Source organism: Fistularia commersonii, chromosome 18 (genome assembly GCF_037954325.1).
Source record: "Fistularia commersonii isolate RoL2024-O1a breed Wild chromosome 18, RoL_Fcom_v1.0, whole genome shotgun sequence".
Classification (NCBI taxonomy): domain Eukaryota; kingdom Metazoa; phylum Chordata; class Actinopteri; order Syngnathiformes; family Fistulariidae; genus Fistularia; species Fistularia commersonii.
Genome location: NC_141301.1, coordinates 3,801,770 through 3,828,209, shown reverse-complemented (window position 1 = coordinate 3,828,209; position 26,440 = coordinate 3,801,770). Strand labels below are relative to the sequence as shown.

Below are 26,440 nucleotides of genomic sequence, written 5' to 3'. Positions count from 1 at the left end.
AAATAATATAAGTTAATGCACCTGGCGCGAGCAGCTGGTGCTCCCATTGACCCCAGGTGACGAACGCCGCTTCAGTGAACCGCGCCGGCCTCGGACGTGCCGAGATACCAATATTGTCCTTCTAAATTCCGTCTCAGCGCTCTTGAGTCCGAGTGAAAGATTAACTCTGGTGTTTTCCACGGCGCCCCTTTGAAGTGGACTTACTCCAACCCCTGCTTATCTTAATTAGAAAGAAATCTGAGGGACTTCGGCGATCCTCTGGAAAGCGGCACCTTCACTCCCGGCTCTCCGAAGGCCACGTCGCAGCCCTTCGCCAAGCACGTACGAGGGGCCCCTTTGAAACTCAATATTTGTTCGCGTCACGACGGGACCGTGAAAAATGAGCGGCCGACTCGTGTTTCTTCACTCTGTCGGACTTAAACCGGTGTTTAACCGGCGTGGCAAGACGCATCCTTCTTTAAGCCGAGCCGTTGTTAAAATATGAAGTATTTACCAGTACTGCTGCCTGAAGGATAACGGAAATTCTGCCATTATAGTACAGATTGGAGGTGATGCTGTAACTGTACGTCTAGCATCTATATCCAATCAGTGACGTGCGGTCAGTAGAGGCAGGGGAAGGCCGGGCCTCACCTGCTGTCATGGAAAGAATAAAATATAAAATGGAAAAATAAATTTAATATTTATATATATTCAGTGATTTGTACTATAAAGTTATTTTCCACTTAACTTCACAATTTTTAGTTTTCAAATATGAAGAAGAGACGTTCGGTGACACGGTAACCAGCTGAGCCCATTATGGATTGCACAATGATTGTGCTAACTGTGTTGGCATGCTATGCACTGAGACCGTATAGCGTATGTCGCTATTAAAATTTTCAAACACTTTTAATAGATGAACAATTTCCATAGTTCAGCTGATGTGTATAATGTTTTTCGTCAACAACTGCAATGTGTTTCTTGTGCTGAGCGATCATAAAACGTCCGCGAAGAGACACTGAGTGAGGCACGCAGTGACGGTGCCTCATGGTAGGGGGCACTGGTGGTCCCAGAGATCTTTCTTACTACTCGGCTACAGAATAATGTAGTTAGCAATAGCAAGCTACAGTAAACATCAGTGCTTCACCAGCCATGAACCTCACAGCATGTCACTGAGTCCAACCAGATCCAGTCCAAATGCAGAAAATCTGTCCTGCCAATAGTAGACACCGTCGGGGACGCTAATCGCTAACTAGCCCGGCATTTCTTTACATTCACTGCAAAACAGTCGATCAAGAAAATGCTGTTCTATCTTGTTAGATTGTTCTTTTTCCATTCCTGGAGTAAATCTTTATTCATTAGCTATACCACGGATGAGTTGTAGGCTGTTATCTGGCGCGAGGTGGAATACAACCCGGATTGATCACAGTGCCACAAAGAGAGAAATCCAACCATTCACCCTCTCATTCACGTCATGTAGCCCTTTAACGGTTCACTCCATCATTTACAAGTCTTGGTAATTTAGAGTCTTCAATGAGCCTCCTGCTGGAATCGAACCAGGAGGCTTCTGGCCTTGAAGCAGAAACGCTAACAGCTAGTTTTGTTTTGTTTTTATTACATTTTTTCTTTGGCTCAGCGTGGATTGAAACAGGAATATTCAGTCCCAAGAGAAAAACAAAATAAACAAATTCTGGCATTTACGCGTATAAAGATACAAGTTTTATTGCTTAGCAGACACTAATAGTTCTGAGTAAAGAATCCGAATACACGGCCGAAGTGGTTGTTTTGTTAAAGCTCACCGCGTTCAATGCCTCGCCCCATAGACGTGTTTTTAATAAGAAATAATTAGTGGAGATCACAACACGTGGAGTCATGATACGGTTAAGCGCTCATTAGCATCGCTAGCCGACCGTGCTGGAGCGGGGCCTTAAAGCCCGAAGAAGGATAAATCGATTCTGTGTTCACGATCAGTTCATGTTCATGTACAGTTCATGTACACAAATACACCATTTTTAAACAGGCGGCTGATTTTACAGGAGACGCTATCGAGCGTTCAGCCGCCATTGTTTCTTCTTCCTTTTGTCCTGTTTGTAGCTCAGAGCTGGATTTGCTTTGAACGGCACGTTCAAAGAACGTCTCTTACGTCTAAGACCGTTAAGTTGATTCATCACGACTGCAAAGAACAACAAAGAGTGGCTCCTCTCCTTGGAATTTAACTGGGCCTTTCCAGTTGTTGCTGTGACTTTTTACGCAAACACTTTAGATGTGTTCATTACGCATTAATAGAATCCATTTGGTGGAATGATTGAAACGGGCTACTCAAAAAAGCTACACGGGAGCTTTTTTTTTTTTTCTCCTCATCGTCCTCACGCCTCACTCCGACATTGTCTCCGCGCCATATTATCGAAAACCATCAGTGTCACAAGCCGACTTTCTGCAATTTCTTTGAACTCCGCGAGCGCGTCGGACCCAAAGCGGGACCTGAATGCTAACGTGGAGGGTGGGGGGGGGGTCGCGTTTTTTTTTTTTTTTTTTGCATCCGACTCCCCAACTCGTAAATTCATGCACCCTCACACACACGATAACACGCTCCGGGTCAATGTGTATCCGTCTTACGCCGCGGGAGGAAACGGACGTGGCGGAGCGGTCATCTGTAGGTGACAGATTTACCGTCCGCGGACCGGTGTGCTGACCCGCGTCGGTCGGTCGTGTCATCTGCGTTGAATACAAAAACACAAATGCCAGAAAAGCCATCGCGGTTTCGTAGCCGTGAGATGTTTAGGGGCCCGAGCGACAAGACGTTGCCATCTTTTAGCCGCCGGGGCTGCAGGCCCCCCCCCCGCTCCTCCCCGCGGTTTGGCCGATCATCACAAACTAGCGAATAATTACCCAGTTTGCGAGTCAGAGCTTTGGAAATAACAACATTGAAGTGTTTTTTTTTTTTTGGAGCCTCCGTGTGTGTGTGTGTGTGTGTGTGTGTGTGTGCGCTGCTTTGACTCTTTCTGGTCAAAAGGTAACGGTAATGCCCTCCAGGACTGCCGTTTGTGTCTTTGAAACCAGCTTCAAACGGCGAGGATGAAATAAACCGGTTCAGACAGGAAACACACAACTTTTATCTTAATTAGAAACTAAGCAATTAGACACCCCTAAATCTATTCCCCTCTGCTCTCCTCGTACCTCCCGCCCAACCCCGGCTCCAGTCTGAGAGATAATGTCTTCAAGGTATCCGAAAACTTCTCATAAAGTGCTTTGTCATATTCGTTCACTCTCCCTCCGAATAATGAGGCTTAAAACACAAAAGAATCTGTCAAAACTTGAAGCCGTTCATTTATTCACAGGAGGCAACAAACTGAGGAATCAGCAGTTTCGGCTGAACTGGGCCTGGATCTCTCTGGAGAGGAGACACTACGTCGTGGACGAGGAGGTCAAGTTCCTGGAGGTGGTGCTGAAACGCCGCGGCTACCTGGGCGAGACGTCGTTTGTCAGTAAGTAACCATCAAAACTTGGTATTATGTCTGGTTTATCATCCATGCATGCATTTATCTTTCTATCTTAATGTGACCAGGATGGATAGGATCTGGGACGAGTCCATCATAGGGACAGCAGGTGTTAGATGTTTTTGAGAGAAGGTCAGAGAAGCCAGACTGAGATGTTTGGGTCGTGCAAGGAGGAGGGACAGTGGTTATATAGGTAGACAGATGCTGGAAATGGAGCTGAGGAAAACCGAAGAGAAGATTTATGGATGTTGTGAGAGAGGATATGAAGTTAGTTGGTGCGAGAGAGGAGGAGCCAGGAGAACATGCAAACCCCACATAGAAAGGTGCACTTGTCGGTATCGAACCAGGGTCCAAGGCCAAAGCACTAACCACTGTACCACCATGCCAACTATTATTATTATTATTATTATTATGATTACTATTACGATTATTATTATTATTATGATTACTATTATTATTATTATTATTATCGTCATTATTATTATAGTTGTTATTATTGTTATTGTCATTTTTATTGATATTATTATTACTATTATAGACATTATTGTTGTTATCCATTTTATTGATAGTAATATTATCATTATTAGGGCTGTTATTGACATTATCATTTTCATTATTATTATAATTTTTATTGATATTATTATTATCATTATTGACATCATTATTCTTATTATTTTCAATTTTATTGATGTTATAATTCTTATTACTATTGTCATTATTGTCATTATTGTTATAATTATTATTATCATTATCACTATTATCATTATTACTGTCATTATTATTATTATTATTATTATTGCCATTTTTACTGATATTATTGTTATTATAATGGTCATTTTTATTACTATCATTATTATTAGTAGTAGTAGTAGTAGTAGCAGCAGTATTAGTATTACTATTATTACCACTACCACTACTACAACAACAACACCAGCCCAAAAAATCTTGGCTAAACATCAAAATATTTCTCCTCACCGATAAATGCATCCGGGACCCTCCATACCAAACAGATCTCCTTCCTATCGCTGCTCACCGAGGTCTTTATCTGCAACTCCCCTTGTTGTTTCCCCTGCTCGCCGGGACGTTCAGTCACCGGTCTCCCCCAGCTCTGGAATACACACCCCATCTCCCTGACATCAAAAATGCTGGCACTCTCCCCGGGTTTGTGTCAAAACTCAAAAGCACATCTCTTTAAAATTGCCTCCTCTGTGTAATATGGATTCCAGCTGCTGTAAATCGTTTATCGTTTTAATCTTTCGAACATTCAGAAGGTGACCTTGGGCTTTGAATGTTTCCCACAAATAAAAAGCATAATAATAATATTTATTATGATGCTTATGATGAATAACAACAGAAAATTATTTTAATAATCAGATATACTTATTGATCAAGGATGAAATGGAGTAATAATGATAATAATAATAATTCAAATAATAGTAGTTATAATTGGAATGCCTATCATTGTTATTATTATTATTATTGTTATTATAATTATTATTATTATTGTTATTTGTTGTAGTAGTAGTATCAAAATCATTTTGGTTATTGAATATCTTATTGGTAATAATTCTAATGAGAATAATAAGAATAAGAATAAGAACAACTTTATTCGTCCCGAAGGAAATTGTTGTGCCAGAGTTTCAAGTAAAACATAACAATAATATATAATAGTAGGAAATTGTACAAACAGAATTGTGTAACAGAATAAGAAATAAAAATAAAACTATAAAGTGTCAAAGTCACAAGTCATGATTCAGATCAATTCTCATATTCATAATAATAACAAGTACATCATCATGTACGTTTACATACGCGCGCTCACACACACTCACACTCACACATCTTTATATAAATATATATATACATTTCTGTGAAATGTGAATTTAGACTAAAATGTTAAATAGATCCTTTGCTCTCTGCCCACCTCGCGGCACTTCCATTTATACAGCTACGTGGTTATAATGTTTGACCTAAATCTAGAGATTTGCTGCTCCCATTCGTGTACACTTTGAACCGTACTCCAGCCTCGCTCGTGTTTAGTTAACGGCGCGCCCAAGATTCCGCCACGGTACTAAAAACATCTGATTGAAGGAAAAGAAGGAAAAAAAAAAAATCAAATATGTTGATGTTGTTGTGAATCCTTGACAGCTCTGGCAAAAATTTGATTACTTTATTATCTCATCCAATTCGAGGAAGACAGAATGTAATCCTCTTAGCCGTAAAGCTTCTCCGCCAAACCGCTGGACGTCCTTCACTCAAAACTCCAAACATATTTTGATTTTCATCTTTTTTTTTTTTTGGGACGTTTGACCTTCACCGCGCAAAAAGGCGCCGAAAGGTGGCGGCTGTTAGACTTCCCGATGCACCGACAATCCGATTTTGAAGTTGAGAGAATCACTTCCTGTTTTTTTTTTTGTGCCGTCTCCTGGGACATAGCTTAGCATCAAATACAAAAAAATAAATACGCTTGTGCCTTTTTATTTTTGGCTTTTACATCCAAGTGTCTCCACATCCCCACCTACCCCAGGCTTCGAGACGTTTGCGTCAGTAGACGAGGCCCTGGGCGCCCCTCGGTGTCGTTAAAGCTGCTGACCTTTGACCCCTCTCCGTGGGACGGTATTTACCTCCCGATCGCACAATAGCGCGCGGAAATTCCTAGCAGGCTGCCGGCGCTCATGAGAAAGGTCACCTGGAAAAAAAAGCGCTATAAACGTTAGCCGGGGCGATTTACAAACCGGAACCGAGCGAGCGATAACTTTGAATCCCCATTTTGGAAAAAATAAACGACTGCTGTGTTTGGAGTTTATGAGTGAAAGGAGCCTGTAGCGCCCAGCCATCGCCAGCCACCTTTTTTTTTTTTTTTTTTTTTCCAGCACCGCCATTTACTGGGTCTATAAAAATGAGCCGTGATTAAAACGGCTGGATGTGAAAGGTCAAATCCTTCGGGATCATTAACTGCGCTCTGTCTCTAACTTTGCGTGCCCCCGGGCCTTCGACTAATGAGACATCTCTGATATGTAAATTTCCCTGACCTCGGTAATAAAATGCAGAGTGAAGCTTCCTCTCTCTGACTCAAATATCTATTCACAGATCATCACACGTTGCCAGCAGATATAATTGTCAATAATTGACGGCGAGAAGTGAATAACGGAGAAAACGATAAGGTGGTTCGACGTGAGGCGGGCGACCCAAAACCGTCGGGAGACCGACGTCCGCCGAAACGCCTGCGCGATGACAACAAGTGACGTCTTCGCAAATGAATATTAAGTAACCGCGTAATGTGCGTGGCGTAACAAATACGGGGGGGGGGGGGGGAAACAATCACATGATTGTGTTGATGGCGCAGTGCATAACTACTGTTTTATTAATGTTAGCATTAAATATGAAAGAAGCGCTACTTTGAACTTTGGATGCACTCTGATTCCGGCGAAGCTCGCCTTGCATTTTCTCTTCTGGAAGGACCGTTGTGTGCTTCAAATGAAGAACTTGGGTATTTTTCCATTTTCCTCTGATGGAGGCAGAGGGAACGTGAATGAAGGCGAATGAGACGAGAGGACCTTTCATGCCGGTTGTGGGAAGCACTCAAAGGTGTCATTATAGAAAAAAAAAAAAAGGAAAAGAACATTTTTGATGTATTTCATTTCATTTCCTAACTCGCAATCTGAATTTGAAAACCTTTCGTGTTTGCATTTTTTCACCTGTCCACCTCCTCGGGCGGAGACGTTTTGATGGAAGGGTCGCCGCAGCCTAAGCATTAACGTTAAAGCTACTTTCGCGGACCCAAAGTAGGCCGAGACGGTTTTTATTAACTATCTCCGTATTGTCTTTTCACAAATCACTCTGCGGACCCCAGGCAACCTTTTGTACAGCGGTAACACAATCGCTTTTCAAGCTCCGGCATGGCACACTCATCAATGGCTTCAGCCAGTAGAGCATACCCTCCTCTTCTTTGCTCTTCCAGCTGCTCCCTGCAGGGGGTCGCCACAGCCAATCATCTTCCTCCGTCTCACCCTATCCTCCTTATCCGACTCACTACACGTCCCCTTTCAGTACTTCCATAAATCTCTTCGTCTTCCTCCAGGCCTCCCCCCCGTAGAGCATACCGTAAGACTTACGGTTCCAAAAGTACGGCCCGTGGGCCAGATACGGCCCGCCGCCACATTTCGCCCGGCCTCTGAGCAATACCAGAGATACATTATGATTTTTATTTTTTAATTCTGGCCACGCAATTGTGACTTGTACATGCATAGAACCTAACCCTCTATTCCACCCTTCTGCTGTCTATGCCTCATCTGAAACCCTTCCCTCAAAAACAAAAATCCTGGACACCCCCCTGTCAAATAACACGGATAATAGCGAAAAAATTAGGTAAGAGAAAAATAGATTCAGAATGCAGGGTATTTAACCTGGTAGGTGTTTTTAACTTGGTAGGTGTTGGTGTCAGTTGGGTTTCATAGCCTGCTTGCTTTCGGGTTTTCACAGTGAACTTGAAATGTAAGAGCTGCAAACAGCTGTGTCTACAAGAAAGTTAATGTTCCTTAGTCTTTTTATCTGTGAAAAACTTGAAAAGGGTTATTTGGTTATTCTTTATTTCATAAATAGTGTTATTTATTTCATTGATAATGTTATAATTTATTTTCTGATTTTTTTTTTTCAGAAACTGTTAAGTTCTGATTATCCGTGGCTTACTGGAAAACAATAAATGTTCATGTTTAGACACCTCTGCCATCTACACTCTTTTTGTTACAAACTGGCCCGTCAGAGAAGGGAAAAGTTATTTGGCCCTCTCAGGAAAAAGTTTCACCCCCGTGCGACGCCTTATTGTAAAATTGAAATTCACCCATTTCCTCTATCTGGCGGATTGGATGGCACAATAAAAAAAAACAAAAAAAACAAACAATCAGGCAAAAACGCCACTGGAACAGAACGTCCGTCTGCCTCGGAGCCCTGAAACGGCGTGCTGTCCGGGGCGGAGTCTCTCGCCGGGCGCTGGCAACCCCTTCGCTTTGAGGCGCCGCTGTGATCGTCGCCGTCCGAGCCAGGAGTGGCGTAAGAGATAGAACGAGAAGCCAATCTCGGCGCTCCCGGAGCGCCCCTTTGAAGACGGGGAGATTTTCCAAGCTCCGTTGGACTCGGCCATTTTTATCACAGCAAAAGCGCGAATGGATTGTTTCCTTCTGTCGCTTCTTGTTGATCAAAGTCCACTATTCTTTTATTCAAATCAAAGAACGGACGCCCATATCCGAGTCTCTACGATCGGCTAAAGACATTTCATTTGGCTTCGTACGGTTCCGTTCACTTTTTTGCCGACAATCAGCATTAAATATAGTTAGGTCCCTTTGCCCAAGTTTTTTTTTTTTTTTTAAATTTAGTCAGTGATTTCTCCATCGGCTGCTGCCAGACCCCTGCCCGCGGTTTGCGCGGCCAGCTAGCAAAGACAATGGAGAGATTGTGTGACATTTCAGTGGCTCCAGCGCTCCTGCTCAACAGGAATCCTGCCAGCGTCACAGCAATAGTGACTCTAAGCCGCCCCCTCCAACCCCCCCCCCGGCACGCTGAAGGTCAGATAACGCGAGTCGGACTCCAAACGGCGCCGCTGCGACCCGACTGATACGAGGAATAATTGGCTTTATTCCCAGCGTGACCATTTGAAACACACTCGAGTTGTGAAGATTGGCAGATATATAAAGGGTTGGACCAACTGGTGTGTGACATTGTCCCAGATTCATAAATTGGAGAAATAGCTCATTTATACTATCTTAACATACATGGAGCGTCCATTGATCTGTTGATTCGGGGAGCTATTGAGAAATATTAATATTTGAGGTTCAATTAGCAGAAATGTACATCTGCTCTTCTTTGCTTCTCACACGAGTTTTGCAGTTTCTTGAAGGGATCCCGGTTACCAGGACCTTGTTGTCCCATTGATTTGTACCAGCTACATTAAAAACGATAAAATCTCAGCATATTTTAGTTTGTATGAAATTATAAAGTCTTCATTCATTGGGAGCCGTGGTTGTTTATGTGGCCGATTGGGTCGTGACGTCACAAGGTTGGCCCCCGGCTCGGTCGAGCCCTTCTTCTTTGCAACCCTTCCTATTTGATCCAAGATCCAAGCGAGGACGATAACGCTGAAGACAGAAGTCGAAATGTGCCTCAAAATGAAGACCGACAAAGAGGCAAGAGTCGGCAAGAGTCGCTGGTGTAGGAGCAAATATGTACACTTTTTGTATATCGACCATTTCGATGATGGTACTGGTGCCCGGTCTTTCACCAGAAGATGCTACATCTGCAGTAGCGGGTTTTCACGTCCTCGCAGGAGGACATTAAGGGTCTCCTGTGCCGATTCTTAAACCAGGTTTCACTTGTTTCCTGAGAACATTTTGTCCGCTCGGGAAAGAAAACCGTCGGCACACCATTTGGGTTTTACTGTCCATTTAGAAGTAACAGCACCCGTGAGCTCTTGCAGCAGCTTAGCTCAGCTAATTGCGTCAAACACATCCGGAGAGAAGCGGCGAGAACACTGCCGCGGATCCTTAGGAAGTTGTGTACGTTCACAAGTAATTTTCAACTCCCTTCTTTTCCTCTTGGAAAGCTGTGTAGACTAACATCACTACTTTGTTCCTCTTGGACTGGAAATTGTACCCAAAAGTAGCACAATGTGGCATTATTACTGTGTATACCACAGCGTACTGAGTGAAAGTTAACGCTAGCAGAAAGTTGCGCTAGTAAAATAATGTCAAAATATGCCGTAATTTCCGGACAATAAGCCATGACTTTTTTCACATAACCAACGATGCGGCTAATGCAGATTTTTTTTTGGGGGGGGCTAACGAGCTTCACGCCGCTAAAAACATTTATCCTTGTCACATCGGACCGATGAAATTGCCGGGGAATTCTGAGTCGGTTCAACTCCGACACCGAAAAAGACGAATTTGATGGTTTTAAAACCCAAAATAGCGATCGGCTAGCTGCCGAGGCTTATAGCGTGGTGCGCACAATAGTCCGGAAATTACGGTATGTTATGAATTGTGAATTTTTTACAGTACATTCTCGTATGAGACAAACAAAAAAGCATATTTATGCCCATAAGTCCTCCCAGGCAGGGGTTCCCTTTTAACCGTTGCCATGACGATAACCCTTTTTGAACGTTGTCTCCCCGAGGTATCGGCACGAAGGACGGCACGGCGCAAAAGGACAAAGATTTCCGAGGAAAATCTCAGAAGCAGGTGCAGTTCAACCCGGGCCAGACCACGGCCACCTGGAAGGTGCGGATTCTCCCGGACAGCGAGTACGAGGTGTCGGAATCCTTCCAGATCGTGCTGTCGGAGCCCGTCATGGCCGTTCTCGAATTCCCAGAGGTCGCTACCGTGGAGATCCTGGATCCCGGTGACGGTTAGTGAACTTCTTCTTCGGATGATGGCGGTGGAAACGGGGGAAAAAAAAATGCTAAATGTTGCTACTTGTCTTTAAAATCGCAAGTGTTTTGATTTTTGACTTTGAAAACATGAGTGGAAATCAAAAAAAAAGAGTGTATGCTGGAATTCCAAGGCGAGCCAGCGTAGATATTTATGAAAAAACTTCAACTGAAATGTCAGTGGGCGTTTTGTTGCACTCGATCTCAAGAGCCATCCCTCACCCTGCCTTGAAGCTCAACAATAATGCGGGGAAAAGAGGATGTGATGAGCGTATTTTTGCACAGAGGTATAAGTAGAGTCACAAGCGTTCTCTGATCCTGAAAGGCGTGTCGGGACCCGCGGAGGCAAACGCACATAGACCTGCAATCTTCTGTTTATCAAGGGCAAAAGAAAAACAACAGCCAGCCATAAACAGCAGATCAGCTTTCCCTAACGCCAGGTACCCAAATTGTGAGTGAAGGACGTGGCTTCGAGCGCAACCTCGGATAAACCGGAAAGCCTCTTAAAATGCCAGCGACAAATATGCGTTTCTGTTAACCGCTAGAGAAAGTCAAGTTAAGTAAATGTTGATATATACGGCGGCAAAACCCAACACTTGGTGACAGCGGTGAGGAAAAATGGCCTTTTAGCGGGTAGAGCCATCAGATCCTCGCTCAACTCCGACCGGTTGGGTTGGAAGCGCAATCCGTCTGTTACTGCTAATTCCAGTAGCGCTGACGGCTACATGCTAATAGCTGTGATGATACATGAATGATTGGAAGTCGTAAAAGAAATGGCACTTGGTGGACGCCTGGCAGGAGATCAAGCCGTGGCCCCTGGGAACCGGTGGACCGCGGGATCCCAGGGACTCGGTAGAAGATACGAGGTCGCCGTCAGGAAGTTACATAAGTGCAGACAGACGTGCATCATGGGATAACTCTGTAGAGCAGGGGTTTCAGACACGCGGCCCTCGGAACAATATTTTGTGGCCCCCCCTGCCTGAAATCAAATTTTCGTGTGAAGGCGGCCGACGGGTTTTTTTTACGGGGGTTTTACACAGTGGGTTTCATTAAAAAAAAAAACTGAAAGGAAAAAATGAAAAAGCAACTTTGCAATGTTTTTTTTGCTTTAGGATTTGAAAACAAAATGATTTTTTGATGAAAAAACACCTAGTGACATTGACTTTAAGACTTTTCTTTTCTAATTAAAGAAAAAAAAAAGGGCAAAATTTAAGACTGATTTGATAACCAGAATAGCCACCATTAGCCTTATAAACATGATACCTTCTCTTATAGATGCAAACATGCTAATCAGTTTTCTAATTAATTCCAATGGCAAATTTACCCACAGTGACAAGATTTTGTCTTTTAACTCAACAATATTTTTAGGGTGTAATTTCATCAATTCTTTTTTATTCGTCATTTTTAATATGAATGCATCATGCATTTTTTTAGAGGAACAGTTCATTACATGTAAAGGTTTTTATAATTTACCTGTTCGCCTTCTTTACATTAAAACAAAGGAAAAATTTGAACTTAGTGTTACTTCTAGCTAATGATTTTACCGGTCCGGCCCCCTTGACATCAAATTAGGCGGGCCTTTATTTCCAGGGGTGAGTTTATTCAGTCCGTGCAGCTCTTTGTCTTCGGCCCAGCTGCCCAGATGGGGTGATGAAAATCAGCCTGCATAAATTATCAGTATTTTTCACAAGTGTAGATAAACAAGGTCAAAAGGGGAGGAGGGTGGTGGTGGGGTAGCCAAGCTAACCTCTTTTGCATTTGAAATGGTCATAATATAAATATGTGAGATGCGCTCCCGCAACAGATGAGCAGTGTTTGGGATAAAAGGGAAAGACGAGACCGAGACGGGAAAATGCATAATATAAACATGGTTATTGCTTCTCTCTCATCCCACAGGGCTTCTCGGGGTGAAAAGGGAGAATACTGCGTCAACAGTTTATGCTAATGAACATGTTTAGTTACAACTTTATTCCACAAAACATCATTCTCCGGAGGGCAATCACCAAATCTGTCAGCTTTCCGTGCACAATTCAAATTCTATTTTTTGCTTACTTGTGCCTGCAACAGGCATTGTCTTCCGACAGCGTGGATCCATTATCATATCATTACTCTGTTTATGATTCCCACCAATTTAATGCATTTTGGCCCCTCAAGGTCAAACAAGCTTTGAAGGCCTAAAAGAATATGTATATATTGTTTATTCTATTTTAATTTTTCCACATAGCAGGAAAATTGCATGGCTCAAAGTCTGTGACAGTGAATCCCTGGAGAATGAAAAAGGAAAAAGTATATATAAATAACATATATATTCATATAGTCTTCTCTTTCAACTCCAGTATCCCAGTAGCACCCTTTGGACCATGAAAAGAAAAAAGGAAAAAAAAATATATATATTAATGAATGAATTTATACAAAACATATTTGAAAAAAAATGCCTCCAACTTCACAATAAAAACATTTGGGCACAGTAATTGTGCTCTTTTAACAAAACAGTATATTATCAGGGAAATATTATTATTATTATATGAAAAACACAATATAGTACACATATATATATATATGTATTTATATTATAGTGTTTGAAAATTGAAAAAAATCATAATAAATAAGTAAATTTATATATATATATACACATACATATACATATATATTTTTTTCATTTTCATTTTTTCATTTTCAAAAAATATATATATATAGAATAATGATAAAATAAATAATAATAAATGATATTTATAATAATAATAATAGTAAAATAATAATAAAATAATAAAATAAAATAAAATAATAATATATGTATATTTTTTTTATTATTATTATTTCTTTTTATTCCTTTTGTTCCCTCCAGTTTCCAAGTAGCAGCCAGTGGCCCATGCAATTTTGCTTCTCTAAGAAAAAAATAAGTAAATTAAATAAACAGAGTTGAGGCTAAAGATATATATATATATATATTTGTGTGTGTGCATTAGTGTTGGTTATTTCTTCTCTGCAGACCTGGCTAAAGAGTGTACTAAACTAGAAGTAAAGAATAGTCTTGCTGTTGAGTGTTGCTGCTTGGGAAAGGGGTGGCAGAGTGGTGCAACAAGGCAGGTCAAGTACCCTCGACGCGCTGAGGGCTTTTATTATCGTGTGTGAGAAAGACGCTCGCCGAGCTGGAGGAGAGGCTGCTTGGGGGGGGTTTGCATCACGACTGTAAGGGCATATTTTTCCTCAGTGCTCTAATTGTAACGCGCGGCGCGGGGAGAGAGAATTCAAAAGAGAGAAAAAAAAATATGGGCCGCTTAAAGTGTCTGTTCTAGAAAACAAATTTAACACACCTATTTTTTCCTCGTCGATTTATTCAGGTAATTATGAATAGATAACCGAGAGGCAACAACCAGCCCCGGGGCCGCGGTGGGCCGATTGCACGTCGAAATATTTTCTAGGCTGAGTGAACAGTAGACGCTTTCTTTGTTTTGATGTTTTTTTCTTTTTTTATTCCAGCAGAGCTGTAATCAGATGTGTCATTTTTCTCAGCATGCAAGCTGCAAGCCTCCTCTTAATGATTCCTGCAAGAGTCATTGTCACATGCGATTTGAGCCAACCAAGCGTTTCTGTTCTCAGCACGTCCCGATAATTCGTTTCGTCCGACGTTCAATCCATCGCGTTCAATTTACCCCCGACGGCACGGCTTGGAAGTGGGGAGGGGGGCGACCAGGAGTCAGATGTGATCTGACACGGCAGTATTAAACTGACGTGATGCACCTTGACGACTTCTTTCTTTTCCGCAGAGTGCACGGTGTTCATTCCCTCCGCTGTGTACAACATAGAGGAGGACATCGGCGAGCTGCTCATACCTGTGCGCCGCAGCGGAGACGTCAGTCAGGAGCTGATGGTCGTCTGCTTTACTCAACAAGGTAAAGCGAAGGAAGTCGCAACAGAAACGAAGCTCCTCGAATTTTGGCCAACAAATGTCAAGGCGGCAATTGTTAGTCTTATGTTAATTCATTATCTGGACGGCTTATCCTGCAATTAGGGTCGCGGTGGTGCTGGAGCCCATTTGACATTGGACGAGAGGCAGGGTTCATCCACCATATCGCCATATAGAGACCGTTCACCCTCACATTTTACACATTTTACACACATTCACTTGTCATATAGAAATATTGTAGAACAGTGGTCACCAACCCCCGGGTCGCGGACCGGTATCGGTCCGTGGATCAGTTGGTACCGGGCCGCCCAAGAAATTATCGTTTATTTCCGTTGGATTTATTATCTGAGTCTGAACAGTCTTTATTTTGAATAATCTTTCATTTTGAAAAATGATATTGGTCACTTTGAGCGCCAAAAATATAGGCCACAAGCTAGCTAAATGCGAGAAAAACAGACGTCAGACGGAAAGTTTCTTTTCTGAGGGGAAAAGGTCTAGAGAAGAGACAGAAGAAGAGCCTACAACTTCCAAGAAAAAGAAAGATTTTAACAGAAAATACCAGGAATTCTACTTGAAATGTGGATTGGTGATTCCCACAGACCGAGCCACTGTGCGTAACATGCAGCAATGAGGCAATGAAGCCTTCATTATACTTGTGTTATGTTGTTGGCACAATTATACATGGAAGCTGCTAGTAAAGTTGCATACGAGTACACAGTTTTAGTTTAGTTTAGTTTAGTTTAATTTAGTTTAGTTTAGTTTAAAAAGTATATTAGGACAGTCTACAATTTCATCAAGCACAGCGGCAGAGATGTTTGTACCAGATTGTAGCTCATAGGTAATTTCCATCCGTAGTCCTGGGAAGACAATACAAATATAAAACTGTACAAATAGACAATATATATAAAATATACAAACAGGCAATAAAACAAGTAAAACCCAAGTTGAAAGTGATATTGTTGTGATATTATTAGGTTGGTCATTTGGGGGCCAACAGATGTTACCAGTGGATTCACGTTTATTATTATAGTCGCAATATAAACAATCTAACAATCAATGTCAACCCTTTTTGCCAACCTTTTTTGGACCAGAGATCAGTTTCATGCATGGAAATGTTCCAGCGGACCGGTTAGAGGCGCTTGGGTTCAAATAATCAAAATTGAGTTCACAGTATTTACTCTGAACACAACAATTACATTATTAGGAATGGCAGTAAGGTGAGGACACAAACAGTTGTTTTCCAAAATAAGATCCAGAAGGCCTCATGAAAAAAACTATAAAAATTATTTATCCTTTATTTATCCCCGCTGGGAAATGAACCCTGAGCAATAGGCTAACTGAGAGCAGTTTGGGGGTTCAGAGTCTTGCTCGACACTTCGACACGCGAGGAGGAGCCGAGAATCGAACCGGGAATGTTCGGTTGCTCTTCCTCCTCCGCCAAGCCGCCCCCGAAAATAAATCGCACCAAGAAAGATTTTCTTTTGCAGGCCGGTACCACATGATTCGCGGATCACCGGTCCAGGAGTCGGGCACGACTGATATAGAGACATGCAGCCATTCGTTGCGTTAGTACACGCCATATCGAGAAATACAACGGTTCAATCTCTCATTTACACCTCCGGGCAATTTTAGTCTCTCGCGAACCTCCTTTTTGTTTTTTTGTAAAGAGTCAGAATCGAACTAGGAACCTTCTTGCTGTGAGGCGGAAGCGCCAGCTGCTTTGGCAAGCTAAATGAAGTCAAAAAAAGAAATGAAAATCCAGGTCCGCAACCGCTCTCTTTTATTCTCATCATTTTGTCTCGTCGGCTTTTGAAATCCCCCACGTTTGAAGCGGACGTGAGGTTCGAGACGTGTCGGAGAAAAAGCGAAGCTGCAACTCTGATCTGGCCCTAAAACACTGAAGAGACAATTATAACGAAGCCCTTTCCGTCCTTTGCGGAGGCTTAAACTGCAGAGCCCAGAGGGGGAAACCTTTCTTTGTGATCCGGGTTATGTTTGTGCCAATTTTAAGATGAGACGCTCAAAACAAGATGCGACTTGTTGATATAAAACTCAAGTTGGGCGAACGAGTCCAGGAAGTGAAGTTGATACGTTCTGGCAGGAACAACGTAGCGCCAGGGGAAGTAGAAAACTACAAATCTAGCGTTTTTTTCCTTGTTTTCCATGAAATGAAAAGTCAGATTTCTCGCCACCGGTCCGCGTCCTAACCTCCGGCTAACCGCGTTCTTCGCCTCCACCAGTCTCGGCGACGGGCACCGTCCCGACCACCGTGCTGTCCTACTCCGACTACATCTCCCGACCCGAGGACCACCACAGCACCCTGCGCTTTGACAAGGGCGAGGTGGAGAAACCCTGCCGGGTGGTGATTATCGACGACTCCCTGTACGAAGATGAGGAGAGCTTCAACGTCAGCCTCAGCATGCCCATGGGAGGCCGGCTGGGCTCCGAATTCCCCACGGCCAGAGTCAACATCATCCCCGACGCGGACGACAGTAAGCGCTTGTTTCGACGATTTAACTAAGGGCATGATCTTGTGCGTAAGGATCGGCTCTGCACTTTGTAAGCTATAAATGCGGGGAGGAAGTACTCAGAGTATTGTCTTGTAAATGGACTTATACATTGGGTCCTTGAGTTTTGTCGGAGACCCGTGACTACACTTACAGGACTGTCTCAGAAAATTATTGTAGATAAAGTTCTTTATCTTCTGTACTGCAATTACGATAACCAAAATGTCATACATTCTGGATTTATTACAAATCAACTGAAATATTGCAAGCCTTTTATTATTTTATTATTGCTACTTATGGCTTACATCTTAAGAAAACTCAAAAATCCTGCCTCAAAATACTAGAATATCATGAAAAAGTAATTTTTGTTTTTTCAGTTGCATAACAGAAGATAAAGAACTTTATCACAATATTCTAATTTTCTGAGACAGTCCTGTACATAGGCTAAATCAGTTACCTGCCCTAATAAGCACGCTAAAGTCATACATACACTGCTTAGAAAAATAAAGGGAACACTAAAATAACACATCCTAGATCTGAATGAATGAAATATTCTTATTTCATACTTTGTTCCTTACATAGTTCAATGTGCTGACAACAAAATTACACAAAAATTACCAATGGAAATCAAATGTATAAACCCATGGAGGTCTGGAGTTGGAGTGGAAAAACACAATACAGGCTGATCCAACTTTCATGAAATGCCCTTGAAACAAGTCAAAATAAATCAAACCAAAGTGTTGCTTCCTAATTGAACTGACAGACTTGAAGTTAGGTTGTGTTGTTTAAGTGTTCCCGTTATTTTTTTGAGCACTATATATCTATATCCAGTGGAGCCTCGATTTACCACTTACAAATATCTGGAAAATCAAAACAACTTTCAATGAGACTTATCATCCGGGGGCCGGACGGTTCGGATCATTAAATCCCACAAAAAAAATAATTGTCCCGAGGTGTGTTTTGGAAAGCGACAGCAATGTTAAACAGGGTATTAGCATTTGACTAAAATGTTTCCGACACAGAAATCAAGAGAATTGAAAAAAAGACATCACTAACCCCTGGAAGCTATTTGAATCTCCGAAATGGAGGAATAAGCACAGAGCGGAACCTTGACTTACAAATTTTTCTGAAGTACGATGCATTATCTCGTCGATTTTTTTGTTTTGTCACACAAACCGAGACATGAGTTACTAACAAGCGAGATAATCATTGTCACCGACGTGGTCGCCGCTGTCCGTGAAGTGCAGTTTAAAAAAACCTGTACCACCGAAAGTCATTTAAGAACATGGATGAAGCGTGCGTGTTATCGACGATGAAGTTGTTGCTGGTAAGATACCATGACCGGGAAGATTACCCGTCAGAAGGCAGCAAAAGACGGGAGCGTCAACGGGCGAGTCATTCAAAGCAAGTCAGGGATGGTTTGATTATTTCAAAACTAGACCGGCATTCGCTTTGTCGCAAATGAAGTTTAGTGCTAATGTGTAGCGTAGTGTTCAAGTTGTAAATGAAGCGATGCTACATTCCTTTGAGAACGACTTAAACTCGTAAGTCAAGGTATTACTATTTCAAAAAACAGAACTATCCATAAGAAAATGCAAGGGAAAATGTAATCATAGTACAAAAAAATGACAAAAAAAGACACCAAACATTCTTTTCAGGTGATTAAAACCAACAGAAATGACCAACTCTTTACCTTTCATCCGGTACCCAAAGATAATGCGCTGGGATCCAAGTGATGCCACCTTTACCAAACTAGCGCCACATAATGGCGTATTCTGACCATCTGCGCACAAACCAGTTCGCCCACGATGTTTGAATTTTACATCAAAATTAAATTATCAATGGAAATACTGTCGTTCAGTCAAAATGCCGCAAGTCGAGGACGACGCAGGTCTAGGACCCATTGTACCAACGACCAAGCCTTAGTGCAATCCTGCCAGGGAATATAACTCACAATGGTGAGTTAGTGCATCGCAATTATTAATGAACCTCGGGGAAATAGGCTCAAGTCATTGCAATGTGTTTTTAAAGTAAAAACCCAATTTTAGCCTCTGCTTCTACTCGATTCTCCAACATGCAGACCGAAAGCCAATGCAGACACCCAGGTTTTTAGACATGAACCAGCTTTATGTCATTTCCCTCAAGAGTGAGGAAAACAACATTAACTGAGACTTTTCTGTGCTAAGAACGAGTTCCTGGTGAAGCGATGCCTGCGTGACAGCGACGAATTCTTTATCCGAAGTTCAGCGTCCGAATCCGTAGCGGTAAATGACTGCGTCATCAGCGTAGAAAATGCAAATCGGCATCTGATATATGTACACCCTGATCGCTGATGAAGAATGCCGAGCGATGGTTTTGCAACAGTTCTTGGTATTTCGGGGTCAGGATTTATTTTGTGGCGCTGTTTTATTTGTTTATTTTCTGGCTGTTAATCCATGTATAAAAAAAAAAAGAAAAAAAAAAAGCTGAACAAATTGTTTGGCTTTCGAAAGGCATACCGCTTTGCTGCACCTAGAAACTATAAAGTATTTTCTATATATAAGTATTTTTCCAAAATTCAATATTTTCGCCACATTCAAACGGACGGACAGACACACAAGTTGGTGTTCTCATGAAATATGTATGCACATTTTTCCTCCCTATTTTCTTATCTCTGTGTAGGTGCTTGTTCAGCAGACAGAAGAGGTTCGAGTGTGTAAGCCCTCTCCATACTGGAGAAAAAAAAAAAAAAAAAACTTTATCTCATATCTGCAGGCTCAGACTGCAAGGCTAGATAGAGTCTTTGTTCCCCAACACCTGACGCCCGTTTTCTCGGCGCCTTATCGTTCCAAGTATCTCCGGAAGTGCCGCGTTGAAATCAGACTCCCAGATCGCAGGCAGGCCACGCTGGAGCGAAAAGAACCTGCATGATTCCTTGAATTAAAACCCGGGGAGGTACCCGGGGGTCGTCATATTCAATCGGGTGTTCCGTTATCTCATCGCTTCGAGTCCCAGCGCAATCATTGAAGAGAGATGAATTTCTTTTTTTTTTTTTTTTTAGCGTTTGCAAAGGTGATTTACTTTATATGGATTTAATTCAATCTTCTCCCAATGCTAACAGTTACTTACTGTTACTTCCCCCTTTGGAAACCACGTCAGATTATTGAACTCCACTCACAGATTGAATGCTCTACAGTCGGTTTCTGTTTCATTTTCAGAAAGGACAAAAAAAAAAATAACGCTTAAAATGAATTTCGGCCTTGCCGCCTGCACTTGAAATGTACATCAGTATACCCTTTTTTTTTTCACATGCGCTGCGCTGAAATTGGAACTCCTTATTTTTGTTGTCAGTGAAGTGACACGGTGTTTTTGTGGGTTTTTTCTTTCAAATATCGACGGCTAAAAGGGGCGCGTAGACACTCACTCTTAGGCAGGGGTGTCAAACTCATTTTTGTCGGCCTAATTTGATGTCAAGGGGGCCGGACTAGTAAATTACTACCTAGAAGTACTAAGTCCAAATTTTTCCTTTGTTTTAGAATAAAGGAGGTAAACAGGTAAATTATACAAATCTTTATTTGTAATGAACTGTTCCTCTAAAAACGACATAATGAACTAATATCAAAAATTACTATTAAATAAGAATTGATGAAATTACACCCTGAAAATATTGTTGAGTTAAAAGAGAATATCTTGTCACTGTGGGAAAATGTGCCACTAGAATTTATTAGAAAATTGATCGGTAGCATGTATAAGAGGATGTATCATGTTAACAAGGCTATTCTGGTTATCAAATCAATCTTTTTAATTTTGCCTGTCATTTTTTGCTAGCGTTTTTGTGTTTTTTTATAAAAATAAGAAAAGAATAGATCGTTTTGACAATGTTGCTAGATGTTTTTTCATCAAAAAAATCTTTTTTTTTTTTTTTTTCAAATTTTGAAGCAAAAAATACATTGCAAAGTAACTTTAATTTTCTCCTTGCCTTTTTTTTTTTTTTTTTTAAACCCTCTGTATAAAACCCCCAGATGCATGTGAGAAAAAACACAAAAGATTTGATTTCAGGCAGGGGGGGGGCCACAAAATATTGTTCAGAGGGCCGCAATTGGCGCCTGCTCTAAGGCGTCTAAATAACCGACATTGAAATGATAGAGACAGCTGCTCCTATTTGGATTGAAATCCCCATGCCAGACATATGATAACCTAAAAAGAATGTCTAATTGTTACATTCATTATCTGTACGGCTTATCCTGCACTTAGGGTGGTGCTGGAGCCTAAAACCAGTTGTCAGATCTGGGGTTCATCCCGGACCGGTCGCCAGTCGGTCACAAGGCCACAAATAGAGACATACAACCGCTCACGCTCTCATGCACGTGTCATACAGAGATGTAAAACCACAGATTCATTTGCACGTCATTTATTATACAGTGGTCCCTTAAGATACGAATTTAATTTGTTCCAGAATTGGGTTTGTTTGTAGATTTTTGAGAATCCGAAATGAATTTTTTTCCCCATTTAAAATAACAGAAAACAAATGAATTTTTTCCGACCGGCGATTATGTGAACGTGCGATATCAGTCACACATACACCGCATTCACGCTTCGCTATTATTTTGTGCTTAATTTTCATAGAAAGTATCTTCTATCTGGGTTCACCGCGTGCCATGATGATTATTCAAAAAATACACAATATAAGCGCAAAGATATAAAATGAGGCAAGAGATGACATGAGAGGTTTCTCACTTTCACCTTCATATCATGATTTTTTTTTTTTTGTGTGTTTCAAGGATAAAATTTGGTGGAATCACGCTTTGTATCTGAAAAAAATGTGTATATAAAGTGATTCCTATCTTAAGGGGTCGCTGCTGTACAACACTTCATGCAATCATCCACACATCATATAGAGAATAGTAACCGCTATTCACACATTAAACAAATGTACATTATCCAAAATTATTCACCCTGTCATTCACATGTAATATAGAGACAAGCAACCATTCACTCTCTCAGTATCCCGTCTGGATCTCCAACAAGCCAACTGGATGTTTTTGATCTGCGGGAGGAAAAACCTGCATCCCTGCAGAAACGTGGCGAACAAGCAGACTCCACACAGAAAGGCCAACTTTCGAAATCTAAATAGGGACCTTCTTGCTATAATTCGGACGCTCTGGCGCAGCGGTCGGGAACCAGAGCCATATATGGCTCTTCCGGTGACGGCGTATGGCTCCCAGACAATTTTGAGTTGAAAAAGGAAAAAAAAAATCGGTTTGGAACTGATTTTAAAATACTCGTGATATTACTTCATAATACAGAAATTAGTTTCGAAGATAAATTTCACGGGTCACCCGTCGGTCGGGTCAGGAACCGACGGCTTCCGAGCACGTCGGGGATCATTGTAAAGGTGTAGAAATTAATTTTGTCAGATAGCCAACTCGCTTATCAGCGTCAACCCCTGTAACAAAAAAAATGTCTAAAAGAAAAAAAGACGATGATTACCGCGCATTCCAGGCTGCGTGGACAGAGGAATTTACATTTGGATCTGCTGTACATCTAATATGCTACGATAAAATTGCATTGATAAAACAGTCAATAAAAATCGACACTTTGAACAAACCCATGCAGCACCAGAGGTCGCATTAAAAGTAAGACATATTTAATTCATTATATGTTAAAATATATTTAGAAATATTTGGCTTTTATGTCTCTCCCCGTCCAAAAGGTTCCCGACCCCTGGTCTAGCGCGCAGACGGGTAATTTGTAACAAAACAAGCTAAAATGAGCCTGCGAGATGGCCAGTATGTCGTAGATTAGATACGTGTTTGTCAACACCGGGAAGAAAAACTCCGCTTTATTTAAGCTCCTTCCGCCTCCTTTCGGACGCACCTCGCGGCCGTTGAGCGGTTCCGCGTCGAGATGCCGACAGCCCTGGCTCCGCAATCGCACCGGACTGCTCACCGCGGCGTACCGGGGTCACGAAATCTATTTCTCACCTGCTCCCCGGGAAGGGTTTTTGATCTGCGCATTAAAATTCTGCGAACCTGTGGCGGCGGGAGGGGGGGGTCGTCTTTCTCACATCTTTTCAGACAGCGAGGCACGAGGCAGACGCCCTTCACGTGGATATGTTTGACCTTGGGTGGGGATGGGGGGGTTAGAATGCGACGTCGCCGTAGCAACAGCATCCGATGTAACCCGAGACAGCGTTTTGACCTTTTACCCCGAAACACACCTTCTTTTTGGTGTTTTTTTTTTCTTTCTTCTCTTTTTCGGATGCACGACAGCCGGCGTGGACGGCTCTCGGCACGCCGCCCGACCAACGGTTCAACCGCCGCGTCTGCCATCCCACGCGCCCGTCGAACAGTAAAACCCACCGACAGACGCTCAAGACATTTTTAACTCGAGTCGGACGACAAGTCGCTTTATAGTCGGCGCTCCGGGAAAAAGCAAATGACAAAATAAATCCCGTTTTACGATCCTCTCTTCTCAACTCGTGATAGAATATGCACGCTGTTCTGAATATTGCATTCTCAGAATACGTTCATAATCTACGTTAAGTCAATATAAAAATCTCCGATAGCGTTGCGCTATAAGTGGTATTAAGTATGTTTATTTCAGATTCAACCGGATTCCTGTTTTGTCGGCGTGAAAGGCCGACGAATAAAGCGTTCTCGTGCTATATCGGAAAGAAAAACACGAGACGCGGCATCACCCCGCCGTGGAACGAACCGTTCCCTCGCCAGCCTTCTCGTCTTTCCGGAATTCCGATTCGAATAAACGTCCCCGGGAGCTCCGGCCTGAAGGGTGACTCAGAATCCGCTCGCTCAACAAACAATCGACACGTGCATCGCTTTCGACATTTAATTCGGATTTGTCCCCAAGGGGGGAGGGGGGGGGGATCCGTCCTGGCGTGTCTGATATACCCCGAACAAATGGACGGTGAAAATGCATCAGGCGGAAGGCGGTGCAAATTCTTCGGAAGCTCCGAGACGGAGGCGATAATGAAAAGAAAGCGCGGCGATGATAAGCAGCTAATTCGCATATTCGACGCGAGGACATACCTTCAAACACGGCGGCGGCGGCGGTGGCGTTGGGGTAACCACCTGTCCCCCACCTGTCTCATCCCCGGAGAGTTTTCGCCGTAAAAATAACCTCCACCGCTTTCACTTCGGCTCTCTGAAACAAGCCCAACCCGCGGACGTTAATACTTCCTACTTTCAAATCAGTTGAGGTTTTTCTTCAATTACAAGATTTTTTTTTTCTTTTTTTCTCCCAGACCCGACGCCATGCAAATGAAGATGTGTTTTCGTTCTGAACGAATCATTTATTTCACTAATTAGCACACCTTCGCCTCCGGAGAGTTTAATTAAAATCTGATTTATTTGGAATTTCAACCTGCACACTCCTGCACAGCTCCATAATTGATATTCCTGGCTCTGAAAAGAACTTTGTTGGCAAGTCATCTTAGTTGGTTAAAAAAAAAAAAAAAGCTGTTATTTACAGGTTTGAGTGCACAGTGAATTATAGTTGAATGAATTTAATTTAATTTGGCTATAAAGACCATTTCATTGATTAGTAGCAATGCCATTTTCAACCTTTAGTTGTGTGTGTTCAGTCTCAAACACATCTTATCAATGTTTAATTGCTCACGTTCATCTAGAGACATACAACCATTCACTCTCATTCACACGTCAATGTTGTTTTTGGACTTTTGAAGGAAACCAGAGAATCTGAGGAATATATATGCATGCGTGCGTGTGTGTGTGTACATATATATATATAAATATTTATAAAAATAATTTAGATTTATTTATGAACTGCTCAAAAAATAAACGGAACACTAAAACAACACAATTTAAGTCCAAGTCTGTAAAATCAAACTATCCTCTTAGGAAGCAACACTGATTCATTTTGACTTGTTTTAAGGGCATTACATCACCTTTGGCTCATCCTAAAGTGTGTTTTTTCTCTTTAATTTTGAATGTGACTCCAAATCCAGACCTTAATACATTTGATTTGTATTGATATTTTTTGGGTGATTCTTTTGTCAGCACATTCAACCGTGTAAAGAACAAAGTATGAAATAAGAATATTTTTCATTCATTTCATTCATTATATATATATATATATATGTGTGTGTGTGTGTGTGTTTGTGTGTGTGTGTGTGTGTGTGTGTGTACATAGATATACATATATATTTTTTTATATATATAAATATGTGTGTATATACATAAATATTTTTTATGAAAGCAAAAAGCCGACATACCTTGTTTTTTTTTCTTGCGATAAATCTGACGTGCACACTTTCACATCAGGTGTGCTATTATGCCTCCCTGAAAACTCAAGGTGAGCCGTGGGCAGCCGAGCCAAACAAAAAAAAAAAAAAAAAAAAATTTATATTTAATTTTATTTTTTTCAAGTTAATTCATGCAAAAAAATTCCAATGTTGTTGGGATATTTTGGACCTCCCAATCAAAATATTCTTTATTTTTATCTAATTTTTCCATAATAATAATTGATGCATAAAATGTGAGTATACTTTACTAGTAATATCTCCAGTGATATTTCTTGCCTCAACAAAAGACTTGTTTTTTTTTTTTTGTGTGTGTGTGTGTGTGTGTGTGTGTGTGTGTGTGTGTGTGTGTGTGTGTGTGTGTGTGTTTTTAGTCCTCTTTTTTCACACTTACTATGACGGAGGTCTGCAGTCTCTTAGATGAGACGCTCAGGTGCTGATTCTGACACGCAGTCATTGTGCGGCTGAGCCGTCTTCATTTTTTGGAAAACATGCGCTTCTGAACCACAAAAGCTACTACCCTTGAAAGATGTTTTCTCTTCATCAGGCTCCGTCCTTCTGTGTCCTTCGCCCGAATTTCACACACACACACACACATATGCAGGGACACGTACGCGCAAACAATATATCTGTATGCATTGCTAATACCTGAGGTCTAGCTTAAAGGAGAGAGAGAAAGATGAAATAGCAAACGTTTTTCTCCAACGTAAAAGTCCCTCATCACCCCTTTTCCCCCCACGACCCTTGTAAAGTTTACAAGCGGCAGCGGTCACAAAACACTCACGTCTTTCCTCAAAAAAAAAAAAAAAAAATAACCTGCAATTTTCCCCCCGGCGGCAGACCATCTGCACATAAATAGCCGCTTCCTTTCAGCTC

The 26,440-nt window shown here is 41.8% G+C and overlaps 1 protein-coding gene across 1 annotated transcript in view; it reads left to right on the top strand.

The window, feature by feature from the left end:
• frem2b (FRAS1 related extracellular matrix 2b) overlaps nt 1–26,440 on the top strand; it is a 79,490-nt gene that overhangs the window by 33,976 nt on the left and 19,074 nt on the right. The window contains exons 3-6 of the mRNA XM_086164952.1: nt 3,315–3,461; nt 10,638–10,868; nt 14,658–14,783; nt 17,038–17,289. Of these exons, the coding sequence (XP_086021078.1) occupies nt 3,315–3,461; nt 10,638–10,868; nt 14,658–14,783; nt 17,038–17,289 (756 nt within the window). The remainder of the gene's footprint in view (nt 1–3,314; nt 3,462–10,637; nt 10,869–14,657; nt 14,784–17,037; nt 17,290–26,440) is intronic.